At 45.0% G+C, this 12975-nt stretch overlaps 1 protein-coding gene and 1 long non-coding RNA gene across 6 annotated transcripts in view; one reads left to right on the top strand and one right to left on the bottom strand.

Moving 5' to 3' along the window:
- LOC119131444 overlaps window positions 1–12975 on the bottom strand; it is a 546859-nt gene that overhangs the window by 76658 nt on the left and 457226 nt on the right. The window lies entirely within an intron of this gene.
- Window positions 1–12975, top strand: part of LOC119131388 (DENN domain-containing protein 1A-like) — a 116154-nt gene that overhangs the window by 765 nt on the left and 102414 nt on the right. For 4 of the 5 annotated variants that reach the window (XM_037265795.1, XM_037265797.1, XM_037265799.1 and 1 more), the window contains exon 2: window positions 9658–9722. In XM_037265795.1, the coding sequence (XP_037121690.1) occupies window positions 9658–9722 (65 nt within the window). Of the gene's footprint in view, window positions 1–9657; window positions 9723–10189; window positions 10213–12975 lie in introns of those variants that run through there. The other variant, XM_037265800.1, reaches the window with a different exon arrangement.

The raw sequence follows: 12975 nt of genomic DNA on the forward strand, positions 1-12975 counted from the left end.
TCAAAAGAATTAACTAAAATCAACTAACAACATCGCTGTGTTCGTCACTGTACTTTTGGGAGATTATTTCATTGACGTCAGCTCTCGGTAATTTGGAAAAACGATACGATACCATGTTCTGTCAATGACATCCGGAATACAGGACTGCGTTCTATTGAAATGACCGGAGTTGAAGAAATAGCTCTTAAGTGTGTTATGAAGGTAATTTGTAATAATTTTGAATACATTTTCACGTAAAGTATTCACGAAGGCGACTTGCTGCGTCTGTCCAAGTTGCTGTCTTAAATGTACAGCGTAATTGAAATTGTATTTTCCAAGAATACTGGTTTGTTTTTTAACAGCAATGTTATGGGTCAAACCCCAAGATTTAAGAACGTCAAAGACGATTGTCTTTGTGAATACTATTCTTGGACTAGCTGCTATCGTCTTGCCAAATGAATTTGCCGCAACTAATGCAAAAACGTAATCCTCTGTCACTTAATGTTAATTTGTTTAAGTGAGACTCTTGACCTCCTAAAACGTGGGAACTGTTTATTTCTACAGCAACCTTAAGCCTTCTATTCATCGAGTCTTTTAATTCTTCATTGACTATCAGCATTTTGTGGAGCGGCACCCAGAGCCACCCACAGAAACTGTTCAGAGTAGAGATGAAATTATTGATAAACTGTGATAAAAAATCTTAAAGCGACAATAAGGTGAGCCCACATTGGCACTTATGTGATAGGACAGTATTATAAATTATTTTAATATTTTACTCCCTGAAAGAAAAAAAAAAACCCTCAGAAGCAATGTTCCCTCTAATTTTTCATGTATCTGGGCATAGACACAAGCTCCCTGAGCAAACTGAGGACTACAGTGAGCAACATCAGGTCGCTTCCGGGGGGGGGGGGGGGGGCTGTGTGCTAATGGGACGTCCAACGCTGCGTGTTCGTTTCGCTTCGGGGGTGGGGGGGTGATGTTTATGCGCTGGATAGATTTCTTGTGCGCTGAGAACTTGCGGGCAGTGCGCGATTGCGCACGCGCGCAGCTTAGAGGGAACATTGCTCAGAAGTGATATAATGGTATTTTAGGTGGAGTCTGCTTGATTTGACTGCCTGACTATGTCACACTTTGACTCGGTTAAATTTTCCAGCGACAGCTATCTCTACGTATGACTCCTTCAACATATCACAAGCATTAGCCTCTCCGTGGCTAATTCAAGAGCAAGAAATGAGAACCGTAACCTCGCAATTTTTTTGCACCCACTTACGAGCCAACTTTTTACTTCCGAACCGATGCACCAACCTCCCCCTCTTGTCTTGTCTCCTTTGCCCTGCCATTCCCTGTTCGTCTCGCGCTTAGCAATGCAAAAACAAGTAGTCCATTCAAGTATGTCTCCTAAGACTACCGAGACTCGAAATCATAAAGGAGCATGGTGAATGCATTCGTGTCGTCGATTTCAGGAAGGTGTATGGCCGGTGTTGTGCCAAAGAAGGTATCCCCGGTAAAAGCACACGCATTGAGTGAAAGGCGGAAGCCATTGCCATGCATGCGGCAGACAGTACTGGCTTGTTTTCAATAAAAACATGAAAAAAACACTTTTGTGTTTGTCAATTTCCATCTTTAAAAGCTTGGTTTCTTTTTTTTTTTAAGTTGTCACTCGGAGTTCTGCGAGGTGCGTTCACAGTCGGAAAACTCATGTATTGCACCAAAAAGTAATGACGAGTATAATTGGAAGTGTACAATAATTTATTAGCCTGATTTTCCCCCGCTCCCCAAGCAAAGTTAGGAGGTCAAGAATAAAGTAACATTTATTTTTTGTTATAAAGGTTTGAAAAATAAAATTTGTTTAGGTTTTCTGTGTGTTACACAGAGTACTAAGGCAAAAAGTGTGACTGTTGGGGAGGCAATGTCAAATTCTCATTTTACCGAAGCTCGGGGCACCGGCCAGAACGCCACTTCATGGCCAGGATGCTGGGAAATGTTAGGTAGGGCAAGATGGTGGAATAAGGAAAAATTGACTTTTGCACTTTATCCAGCATTCAAGTAACAGACAAAATAGAATTCCAAATGAGGCTGAAATTGGGGTATCTACACTGTTCGGTGGTGGCCAGTAGTGTCCAATGTCCAATCAGGTGAGCTATTACAGGTTTGGGTTGGTGTGTTGATATCTGTGAGGGCCGACAGGCAGGTATGTATGGGTCTTTGAATGTGAATTTGGTATTAATTTATGGAATTATTAATGTGGTTTCTGGACCAGAGACCAATAGCACATCACCCACTATTATTAAAAGTTTGATACAAGACACTTAAACGGGCTAAATGAACCTAAATATATACTGTCCTATAATGGAGCGCAAGCTAGCCTTAGCGTTAGCACACACAGGAAAACTTAATAGGTACTGAGAAAAAGATAATAAAAAACACATCGAATGGCGACATCACATAACTTGCACGGACGCACACTCTACGGACGCACTCAGGAAGGCACACACACAAAGACAAACGCTCAAAGTCTTACACTCGTAACTGCCCGACAGACGGCCCGGCTCACTGGCAACTAGTGCTCTAGCTCACGCTCACCATATGCGCCGCTAAAGCCAAACGAACCCAATTTAGCTGCCCAAAAATCGCCCACTGGAAACACGAAATATGAGTCTTATTGTACAGTGACTTTTGGGATAGTCCGGCACGCATTATTTGCTTTTACATTGATTGCTAGGGCAAAAGTCGCTTCTACTTACAAACCCGATCGCGGAACCAATTACGTTTGTAAGTAGAGGTACCACTGTATGAGATTACCCCCCCCCCAAATACAGTCAAACCTCGGTTTTCGAACATCACATGAACACCCCCCCCCACACGCACACGCACACGCACACGCACACACACACACACACGCACGCACGCACGCACGCACGCACGCACGCACGCACGCACGCACGCACGCACGCACGCACGCACACATACACACGCACACACGCACCCCTCTGCTCAGCCAAATTTATTGTGTGACATTATTATGTCACGCACCAACATGATAATGACAAATTGACTCCTACAGTACTAAAACCACAGACCAAAGACCACATTTTCAACAATGAACATTGTGTGCATTGTCACACACAGACAAACTCTCAGTTCAACAAATTCCACAAACAAAAACATAATAAGTTTTTTCACTTACCGTATTTTCCGCCCTGAAAGGCGCACCGGATTATAAGGCGCACCTTCAATGAACGGCCCATTTTAAAACTTTGTCCATATATAAGGCGCACCGGATTATAAGGCGCATAAAATAGAAGCTATACTGCAACATACTGAGGTTGACTAGGGTTGCGGTATGCATCCACTAGCCAATAACCAACGAGCCCTCTGTAAACAATCGCGTTTCTCAAGCGATCTCCTATAAAATGATCGGAACTGACTAAAGTTCGATCTAACGCATTGGTACTACTTACCTATGTTTCCCTTCCATATCGATCCGTAGATTTACTCGAAACATTAACAGAGCAGCCTATTTTGACATGAAATAGCCTGGTACGTATAGCAGCTATCGTTATAGCATTAGCCATCCGCAAAGTCCCACGAGCCTCAGCTCGCAATCTCCCATGAGCCTCAGCAAAGTGTAAACAATCGCGTTTCTCAAACGATCTCCTATAAAATGATCGGAACTGACTAAAGTTCGATCTAACGCATTGGTACTACTTACCTATGTTTCCCTTCCATATCGATCCGTAGATTTACTCGAAACATTAACAGAGCAGCGATTCAGTGTGTGTGGGGGCTGTTGTTTTCCATCCCGTCTTTCGGCCTTGGCGATCACCTTTGGCCGGGTTCTTGGTTGTTTTCCTCCTGCCGCTCTTCCTCTGGCACCTCTACTGGTTTTATATTCAAGTGTGCTTCCTGTAAACCATTCTTGCACATACATCCACTTCACCCACTGTCACACACCGCCCATTCATCATTCTTTCAATTTTGTCATTTTGTACGGAATTATGTGAACTTTTGGCTGTGACATCATCAATTTGTTGGTTTCCTGACTATGCAAAGTTCTTACTCACCACTTACCATGCATTTGTTTTTGTTCTTTTGACACTATCTTTTGACACATATCTTTTCATTGTAAGGCAAAACATTTCCCTCTGTCCAGAACGTTCAGTAGTAATCCAAAACTGGCGTCTAGCATTAATCAAAACATGATACAATCAAGTACTGAACATTTTTAGACGACTTTGGCAGTGTCCGTGATTTAGAAAATCATCAGGCATGCATTAAACCAGCGGTGGCCAACCCGCGGCTCTTTGCCGGGTTTCATGCGGCTCTTTTACGTTCGCTTCGCTTCGGGGTGGGGGGGGGGGAATGGGACGTCAAACGCTGCGCGTTCGCTTCGCTTCGGGGGGGGTGGTAATGGGACGTCAAACGCTGCGTGTTCGCTTCGCTTCGGGGGGGGGGGTTGTGGCTCTTTGCGGTACACAGTAAAAAAATGTGGCTCTTAGTCTCTGACTGGTTGGCCACCCCTGCATTAAACAGTTCCTTAAGGGTCTTTAAGCTATTCAGGCAATATATAAAAAAACATTTGTTATTTCAAAGTGCACAGAAATACATATCAGATCATAAAGTTATAAAAACCTTTGTCATTACCACCTATCAAAAATGTCTAGTTATGTCTCCTTTATTGATTTGGTGTGTAGGTATAATTATATGCATAAAATGTTTCTTTTATTGATTTAATATGTGAATATACTTGTCTGCTTATGTACTTTATTCAATGAGGTTTGAGCATATCTGTTTTTGTAGCTAGGCAGGACTTTTTGTATTTCGACCCCATTTCTTCACTACCTACCTACCTACCTACATAAATAAATAAAATATTGTCAATGCGAACTTTAACTTGCTCGGGTGGTCGGATTTTGTTTTGTGTGACAGGTTGTTCCTTTTCTGTCGGTCTGTTGCGCTTTCTCGCAATAATGTACCGATCCCCTGTCCCATCTTGAGTCTTTGTACAATTCCAACAGCTTTCAAATGACATTTCTGCTGAATGTGACGCTTGAGGTACTCCAACTTCCATTCCTTCCATATTTTTCCCTCCGTAAACTCGCCCGCCACTTTGGCTTCACTCCATGTTTTGCAGTTGAGACCTTTCTCATTCGAAAAAATCTCACCCAGTTTCACCGTTTCCTCTTGTACTTGCACACACTCCAACAGCCATTCAATCTTACAAGAACTGCCGCATCTCTTAATTATTTTGTCTTGGCGAGTGGATGTGTTGCTGCTCATTCGTTTCGCCATGATTAGCTACCGTAATTTTCAGACTAAAAGTCGCTCCGAAATATAGGTCGCATTAGCCATAAAATGCACAATAACGTGAAAAAAAACATATATAAATCGCTCCGGAGTATAAGTCGCATTTTGGGGGACATTTATTCGACAAAACCCAACACCAGGAACAGACATGAACGAGCAACAACAGGCTAAACGATAGGTAAATTAACGTGACATAAACACAAACGAAGCGCTGAGAACGGGCCTGACGTAACATTCAGAATTATTCAAATAACTATTACATAAATAACACGTTTATAAAACCATCTGTGTCACTCCAATTCATTAAATCCATCGATCGTCCTTTGTCAACAATGGGTGCGCGCCGCTGACGGCGGTTACACTTCAAAATATTCCACAGGCCCATACAACGATATATAAATTAGATATCAAATAACTATTATAGAAGCAATAATGTTATCAAACCATCTGTGTCACTCCAAATCATTAAATCCATCGATCGTTCTTTATGTCAACAATGACGGCGCTTGCACTTCAAAATATTCTACAGGCCCATATTCAAGATTCAAGAGATTCAAGAGTTTTTTTATTCGCCATGTTTGAGCGTGCCAAACAAGGAATTTGACTTCGGTAAATCACAGCCTCTGTTCAACATTTAGGTGACTAACAACACTCAAGACATGTGAAAAATGGCAAATATTCTCAAACATCCCCTGATCTTAAACTCCCAAGAGGGCACGGAAGAACTCAAAACTCCAGCTAGGGGAACTGAGAAACCTTGAGAAGAGACCACAGATGGGAAGGTCCCTTATCCAGGATGACCAGGCTGCAATGGATGCAGAGAGGACACAAAGTACAAACAGTGTAGACAAATTCAAAAAAGGTGTGGAGAGCAGGATGTTATTGCACAGTAATGACTCTGAGACTCTAAGAGTGGTGTGAGTTCATCAGAGCAACAGCCTGGGGGAAGAAGCTGTCTCTGTGTCTGCTGGTTTTGGCGAACCGAGCTCTATAACGCCGTCCGGAGGGGAGTAGTTCAAACAGACTGCAACCTGGGTGAGAAGGGTCTGTAGAGATGTTCCTTGCACGTTTCCTGGTCCTGGAGAAGTACAAGTCTTGGATAGATGGGAGGTTGATTCCAATTATCTTTTCTGCAGTCCTGATTGTCCGTTGCAGTCTGTGCTTGTCTTGTTTGGAGGCCGATCCAAACCAGACAGTGATGGAGGTGCAGAGGACAGACTGGATGATGGCAGTGTAGAAGGTCTTCAGAAGCTCTCGCGGCAGGTTGAACTTCTTGAGCTGTCTCAGGAAGTACAGCCTCTGCTGGGCCTTCTTCCGGACAGAGTCTATGTGGCCGGTCCATTTCAGGTCCCGAGAGATTGTGGTTCCCAGGAACTTGAAGGTGTCCGTGGAGAGAATAGTATTACTGCGGATAGTGAGGGGTAAAGGTGGTGAAGGGTCTCGCCTGAAGTCCACTGTCATCTCCACGGTCTTGAGCGGGTTCAGCTCCAGGTGGTTTTGGCTGCACCAGTGGACCAGCCGCTCCACCTCCTGTCTGTACGCAGTCTCGTCACCGTCCTGGATCAGTCCGATGAGAGTGGTGTCGTCAGCATACTTCAGGAGCTTCACAGGAGAGTCACCTGAGGAGACATCGTTGGTGTAGAGAGAGAAGAGCAGTGGGGAGAGAACGCACCCCTGAGGGGCTTCAGTATTGGTGGTCCGGGTGTCAGATATGATGCCCCCCAGCCTCACATGCTCCTGTTGGTCAGGAAGCTGGTGATCCACTGACAGGTGGAGGCAGGCACCGCAAGCTGGATGAGCTTCTGTTGGAGGATGTCAGGAGCGATGGTGTTGAACGCAAAGCTGAAGTCCACGAACAGGATCCTGGCGTACGTTCCTGGGGTGTCCAGGTGGTGCAGGGTGTAGTGCAGTCCCATGTTGACCGCATCATCCACCGACCTGTTTGCCCGGTAGGCAAACTGGAGGGGGTCAAGCAGGGGGCCCGTGACATCCTTCAGGTGGTTCAGCACTATTCTCTCGAAAGATTTCATGACCACAGATGTCAGTGCGACAGGTCTATAGTCATTCAAACCTGTGATGGCGGGCTTCTTGGCCACTGGAACGATGGTGGAGCTCTTGAAGCACGAGGGCACCTCACACAGCTCCAGAGAACGGTTGAATATCCGTGCAAAGGTGGGCGCCAGCTGCTCAGCGCAGACTTTCAAGCAGGAAGGTGACACGCCGTCTGGGCCCGGTGCCTTCCTGGTCTTTTGTCTCCGGAACATCTGGCGCACTTCCTCCTCGCGGATCTGGAGTGCGGGCGCGGCCTCTGCAAGAGAGAGAGTGGGTGACAACGTTGATAGAGGTGTGGACAGAGCAGTTGTGGGGAGAGGTGAGTATGTAGATTGTGCTGCAGGAAGTCCTGTTGTGTGGGAGGACCGATCAAACCTGCAGTAGAACCTGTTTAGCTGGTTAGCAAGCCTTGGGCTCTCCACAGGACGGGGGGGGGTTCGTTTCTTGAAGCCCGTGATGCTCTGCAGACCTTTCCACACTGTTGCGGGATCAGGATTGGCAGAGAGGTGTCTCTTCAGGTTCTCCCCGTAACACCTCCTGGCTTTCCTGACCTCTCGGTTCAGTGTGTTTCTGGTCTGCTTGAACAGGTCGCGGTCGCCGCTCCTGTAGGCCTCCTCCTTGACTTTGCGCAGCCTCCTGAGGTTCGGTGTAAACCAAGGTTTGTCGTTGTTGTACGTGCAGAAGGTCTTAGTCTGCACACACAGATCCTCACAAAAACTGATGTATGATGTGATAGTGTCAGTGAGTTCATGCAAGTCTGAAGTTGCAGCTTCGAAAACTCCCCAATCGGTGCAGTCAAAGCAGGCTTGGAGGTCCTGCCTTGACTCCACTGTCCACTTCCTCACAGTCCTCACCACAGGCTTAGAAGTTTTTAGTTTCTGCCTGTAGGCCGGGATCAGATGAACTAGACAGTGGTCCGAGAGTCCTAAAGCTGCACGAGCCGCAGAGTGGTATGCATCCTTAATCACGGTGTAGCAGTGGTCCAGAGTCTGTGCCCCTCTGGTGGGACACGTTACGTGCTGTCTGTATCTGGGGAGTTCGTGTGCGAGGTTCGCCCTGTTAAGATCACCCAGAACAATGATTAGTGAATTTGGTAGAAGTTTCTCTATGTCTGTTACCTGGTCAGCCAGCATCTGCGTCGCTTCACTCGCACGTGCGTGTGGTGGAATGTAAACAGCCGCCATGACGATCGAGGAGAACTCCCGTGGTGAATAGAACGGCCGGCAGTTTATGAAAAGTGTTTCTAGGAGAGGGCTGCAAAACTCTTTCAACACCGTGACATCAGTACACCAACGTTCATTAATGTAGAAACAGAGACCACCTCCCTTTGATTTTCCGGTGAGCTCCGTGCTGCGGTCTGCACACATTAGCCGAAACCCAGCTAGCTCCACAGCGTGGTGGGGGGTGCGTCCATCAAGCCACGTTTCAACAAAGCACAGCGCAGCGGATCTGCTGAAGTCCGTGTTCCTTGAAGTGAGGAGCAGCAGTTTGTCCATCTTGATCGCCAGGGAGCGGACATTCGCCAGATGAATTGACGGTAGGGCAGAACGGAACCCTCTCTGCCTCAGCTTTACGAGGGCTCCGGCTCGTTTTCCGCTAGCTTGTAAAGCACCGCCGCTCCGGCTAGAATCTCCGACAAACAATCTGAATCAGAGAGAACAGGAGAGAAAATACCAGAAGAAGACTGTCCGATGTTTAACAGCGCTTCTCTGGTAAAAGTGATCCGGGATGGACAGCAGAGGACACAGAAAACACACAAAATAAGACAAAGAAACAGAGAGCGACTCACCGTGGCTGCCATCCGCGGCGCCATCATATGATATATAAATTAGATATCAAATAACTATTATATAAGCAATAATATTATCAAACCATCTGTGTCACTCCAAATCATTAAATCCATCGATGAAATTCCTCCTCCTTTGTCAAAAACGCCGCGCGTGCGCCCTGATGTCAGCCTCGTCGTTATTCCACAGATCTAGTATATAACTATACTGTAGCGTTAACAAAGTTCAAGGAAAGACGTGGGTTTGGTAAACGGCTCTTTATTTAACAAAACAAACTTCCAGGCGTGTGGCGCATACACACACACACACACAGACACACACACACACACACACACACACACACACACACACACACACACACACACACACACACACACACACACAAATTCCGTAGGTAGAACAGAATAGCAGTAATGTGACAAAAATTAGTTTGACACCCTTGTCTGTTTGGATTTGTGTTAAGGCCATAAATACAAGGTTTACTTGCTGAAAATATGCTTATAGCATTTTCATAGGCTTTTTTCTTTTCTAGGGAAAGTCCAGGATGTGCCTTTGAGGTGTATGTGGAAGTTGTTCACCCAGGCACACAAAGCTCAGGTAAGTTTCTTAGAATTCTTTGTAGCTGCAAGAGCAACCTTTTTGAATAACATTTGACCATTCTCTGTGATTGGCTCTGTGAGTGGCTGGCGACCAGTTTGAGGTGTAGTCTGCCTTTTGCCCGACGTCAGCTGGGATAGGCTCTGCACACACATTTGCCTGTTCTGTGAGGTTTTGATGAATCACAGGTATGGTCCATCGCCTCATACCGTTGTCTGCGAATTGCTTGCTGGACTACCTTTGCACCGGTTCATTGACCCCGTGGAGGCTTTTTTTGGTGTGTATTGAACATTGTGGAGGGGCTATGTGGCGGACCTCTCGTCTATGTTATTTAGGCCTCTCACCAGCTGCCTGCAGTTAGTTATTTTTTCCCTTTATTTCAGAGTTTTGTCTTGTTGATTTGATGACTTGTATCTTGTTGCAGTTATTGGTTTACTTTTCTTGGAGCTTATTAAGTTTGTGCCCAGGTCATCTACAGTATCTCACAAAAGTGAGTACAACCCTCTCATTTCTGCAATGTTTTAATTATATCTTGTCATGGGACAACACTGAAGAAATGACACTTTGAGACAATGTTAAGTACCGTATTTTCCGCACTATTAGGCGCACTTAAAAACTTAAAATGTACTCAAAAAACCACAGTGTGCCTTATAATGCAGAGCGCCTTATATATGGATCAATTGATGAATTTGTTGATCCATACTGGTTATACACAGCATTCTGCCAAAATGTTTCAGTACGTTTTAGTACAACTAGTAAATTACAAGGTCGCATCGCTTTCCAGCATTACGGCAACCGTGCTCAGGGGGTGTCACTGAATAGCTGATGTACCCGCGAGGCTATTTCATTTCAAAATAGGCTGCTCCGTTAATGTTTCAAGTAAATTTACGGATCAATATGGAAGGGAAATATAGGTAAGCAGTACCAATGTGTTAGATCGAACTTTAGTCAGTTACGATCATTTTATAGGAGATAGTTTGAGAAATGCGATTGTTTACAGGGGGCTGCCACGACACTTTGCTGAGGCTCATGGGAGTCTGTGAGCTGAGGCTCATGGGAGTTTGCGGGTGGCTAATGCTATAATGATAGCTGCTATAGGCACGAGGCTCTTTCATTTCAAATAGGCTGCTCCGTTAATGTTTCAAGTAAATTTACGGATCGATATGGAAGGGAAACATAAGTAAGCAGTACCAATGTGTTAGATCGAACTTTAGTCAGTTCTGATCATTTTATAGGAGATAGTTTGAGAAACGCGATGGTTTACAGGGGGCTGCCACGACACTTTGCTGAGGCTCATGAGAGTCTGCGAGCTGAGGCTCATGGGAGTTTGTGGGTGGCTAATGCTATAATGATAGCTGCTATACGCACGAGGCTATTTCATTTCAAAATAGGCTGCTCTGTTAATGTTAAATGTTAAATTTACGGATCGATATGGAAGGGAAACATAAGTAAGCAGTACCAATGTGTTAGATTGAACTTTAGTCCGTTCCGATCATTTTATAGGAGATAGTTTGAGAAACGCGATTGTTTACAGAGGGCTCATTGGTTATTGGCTAGTGGATGCATACCGCAGCCGTAGTCAACCTCAGTTTGTTGCAGTATAGCTTCTATTTTATGCGCCTTTTAATCCGGTGCGCCCTATATATGAAATAATTTCTAAAATAAAAAATTCAATGAGGGTGCGCCTTATAATCCAGTGCACCTTATGGTGCGAAAAATACGGTAGTCACTGTAGAGCTTGGATAGCAAAGTAAATTTATTGTTGCTTCAAAGTACCGTAAATTTCGGACTACAAGCCGTGACTTTTTTCTCAAATTTTGAACCCTGCTTATATGGCAGTGGTCCCCAACCTTTTTTGCGCCACGGACCGGTTACGTGTCAGAAATAATTTGCGGACTGGCCTTTATATAAATAAATAATACATTTATATAAATAAATAATACATTTATAATAAATATATAAATACGATGAAATAAAATGATACGACTGGCATATAAAAGACATAAAAATAAAACTCACCATTACGTTGAATAAATGGGAGCACTGAGCTTGTTTCTCAGAAACGAGCCCGTCCCATCTAGGCATAATCGGAGACAATGACACCCGAAGTGGTTAAGGTTCGTCTTTTAATGCAGGATGCTTGGTCTCCATGTGCCGAAGACGTTTCGAAGGCTTCATTGCCTCGTTAGCTAGCCTGTTGCCACATATTATGCAGAGTGGGTTTGGCGCGTCAGTCACCTGTGGTGATAAATCCATATTTTAAGTGGGACTTCAGAAACTTTCTTTTAACAGAAGGTTTGAAAATCTATTATGGCTTTTACGCACGCCCGGTCCTACTCTACAGAGCTCTCTTTCACCTCCGTGGATGGAAGTCGGGGGCCGGCGCTCGGCCGGGTGGCTGTCCAGGGACGGTGGATGGGGCTCGGACATGGCTTTTACGCACGCCCGGTCCTATTCTATGGAGCTCTCTTCCACCTCCGTGGCTGGAAGTACCACCTCCGGGGATGGAAGTCCACGCTGCCACACGCCTGGAAGTCGACGCCGGTGCTTGGGGCTGTATGGCGGTGAACTATTTATTAGGGGTGTAACGATTCATCGATACACATCGATTAATCGATATAATGCTCTACGATTTGTTGGCATCGATGCTAAACGTAAACATTGATCTATATCGCCCGTTTTTGACCTCGGACATTAGACGCGACTTTATTTTGAAATCCAGTTCATTATTGCTTGCTTCCTCTTTCCGGGAGCAGTGCGCGGCGTGTTGTGTTGTGAGCAGAGCAGGCACGTGAAAGGGGAGCCGACAACTACGCGGCTCCTGGGCTGGTGCTATGGCTAGTGTCCAAGAAGACGAGGAAATTCGCTCCACTTTGGGCTTCAAGTCATTCGTTTGGAAGCACTTTGTAATTTCCTAAATAAAGAGTTTGCAGTACCTTGTTGATTTTGCGTATGAATTGTTATAAATCAGGATATTGTTCTATATCGATCGTAGAGCACTATATCGTGATGTATCGTGAATGAATCACAGCAGGCTTTAAGATATCGGCAAATATCGTATCGTGTTTCTTTGTATCGATATGATATCGTATCGTGACAAAACCCGCGATTTACACCCCTACTATTTATGTTATAGTTATTTGATATATTTTATTTCGTGTAGCAACTTGTACAGTGGAGCCTCGGTTTTCGAACGTCCCGGTTCTCGAACAAATCGGTATTCGAACAAGGAATTAGAGATTTTTTTGCTTCG

The sequence above is a fragment of the Syngnathus acus genome, chromosome 12, assembly GCF_901709675.1.
Source record: "Syngnathus acus chromosome 12, fSynAcu1.2, whole genome shotgun sequence".
In the NCBI taxonomy this organism is placed as follows: domain Eukaryota; kingdom Metazoa; phylum Chordata; class Actinopteri; order Syngnathiformes; family Syngnathidae; genus Syngnathus; species Syngnathus acus.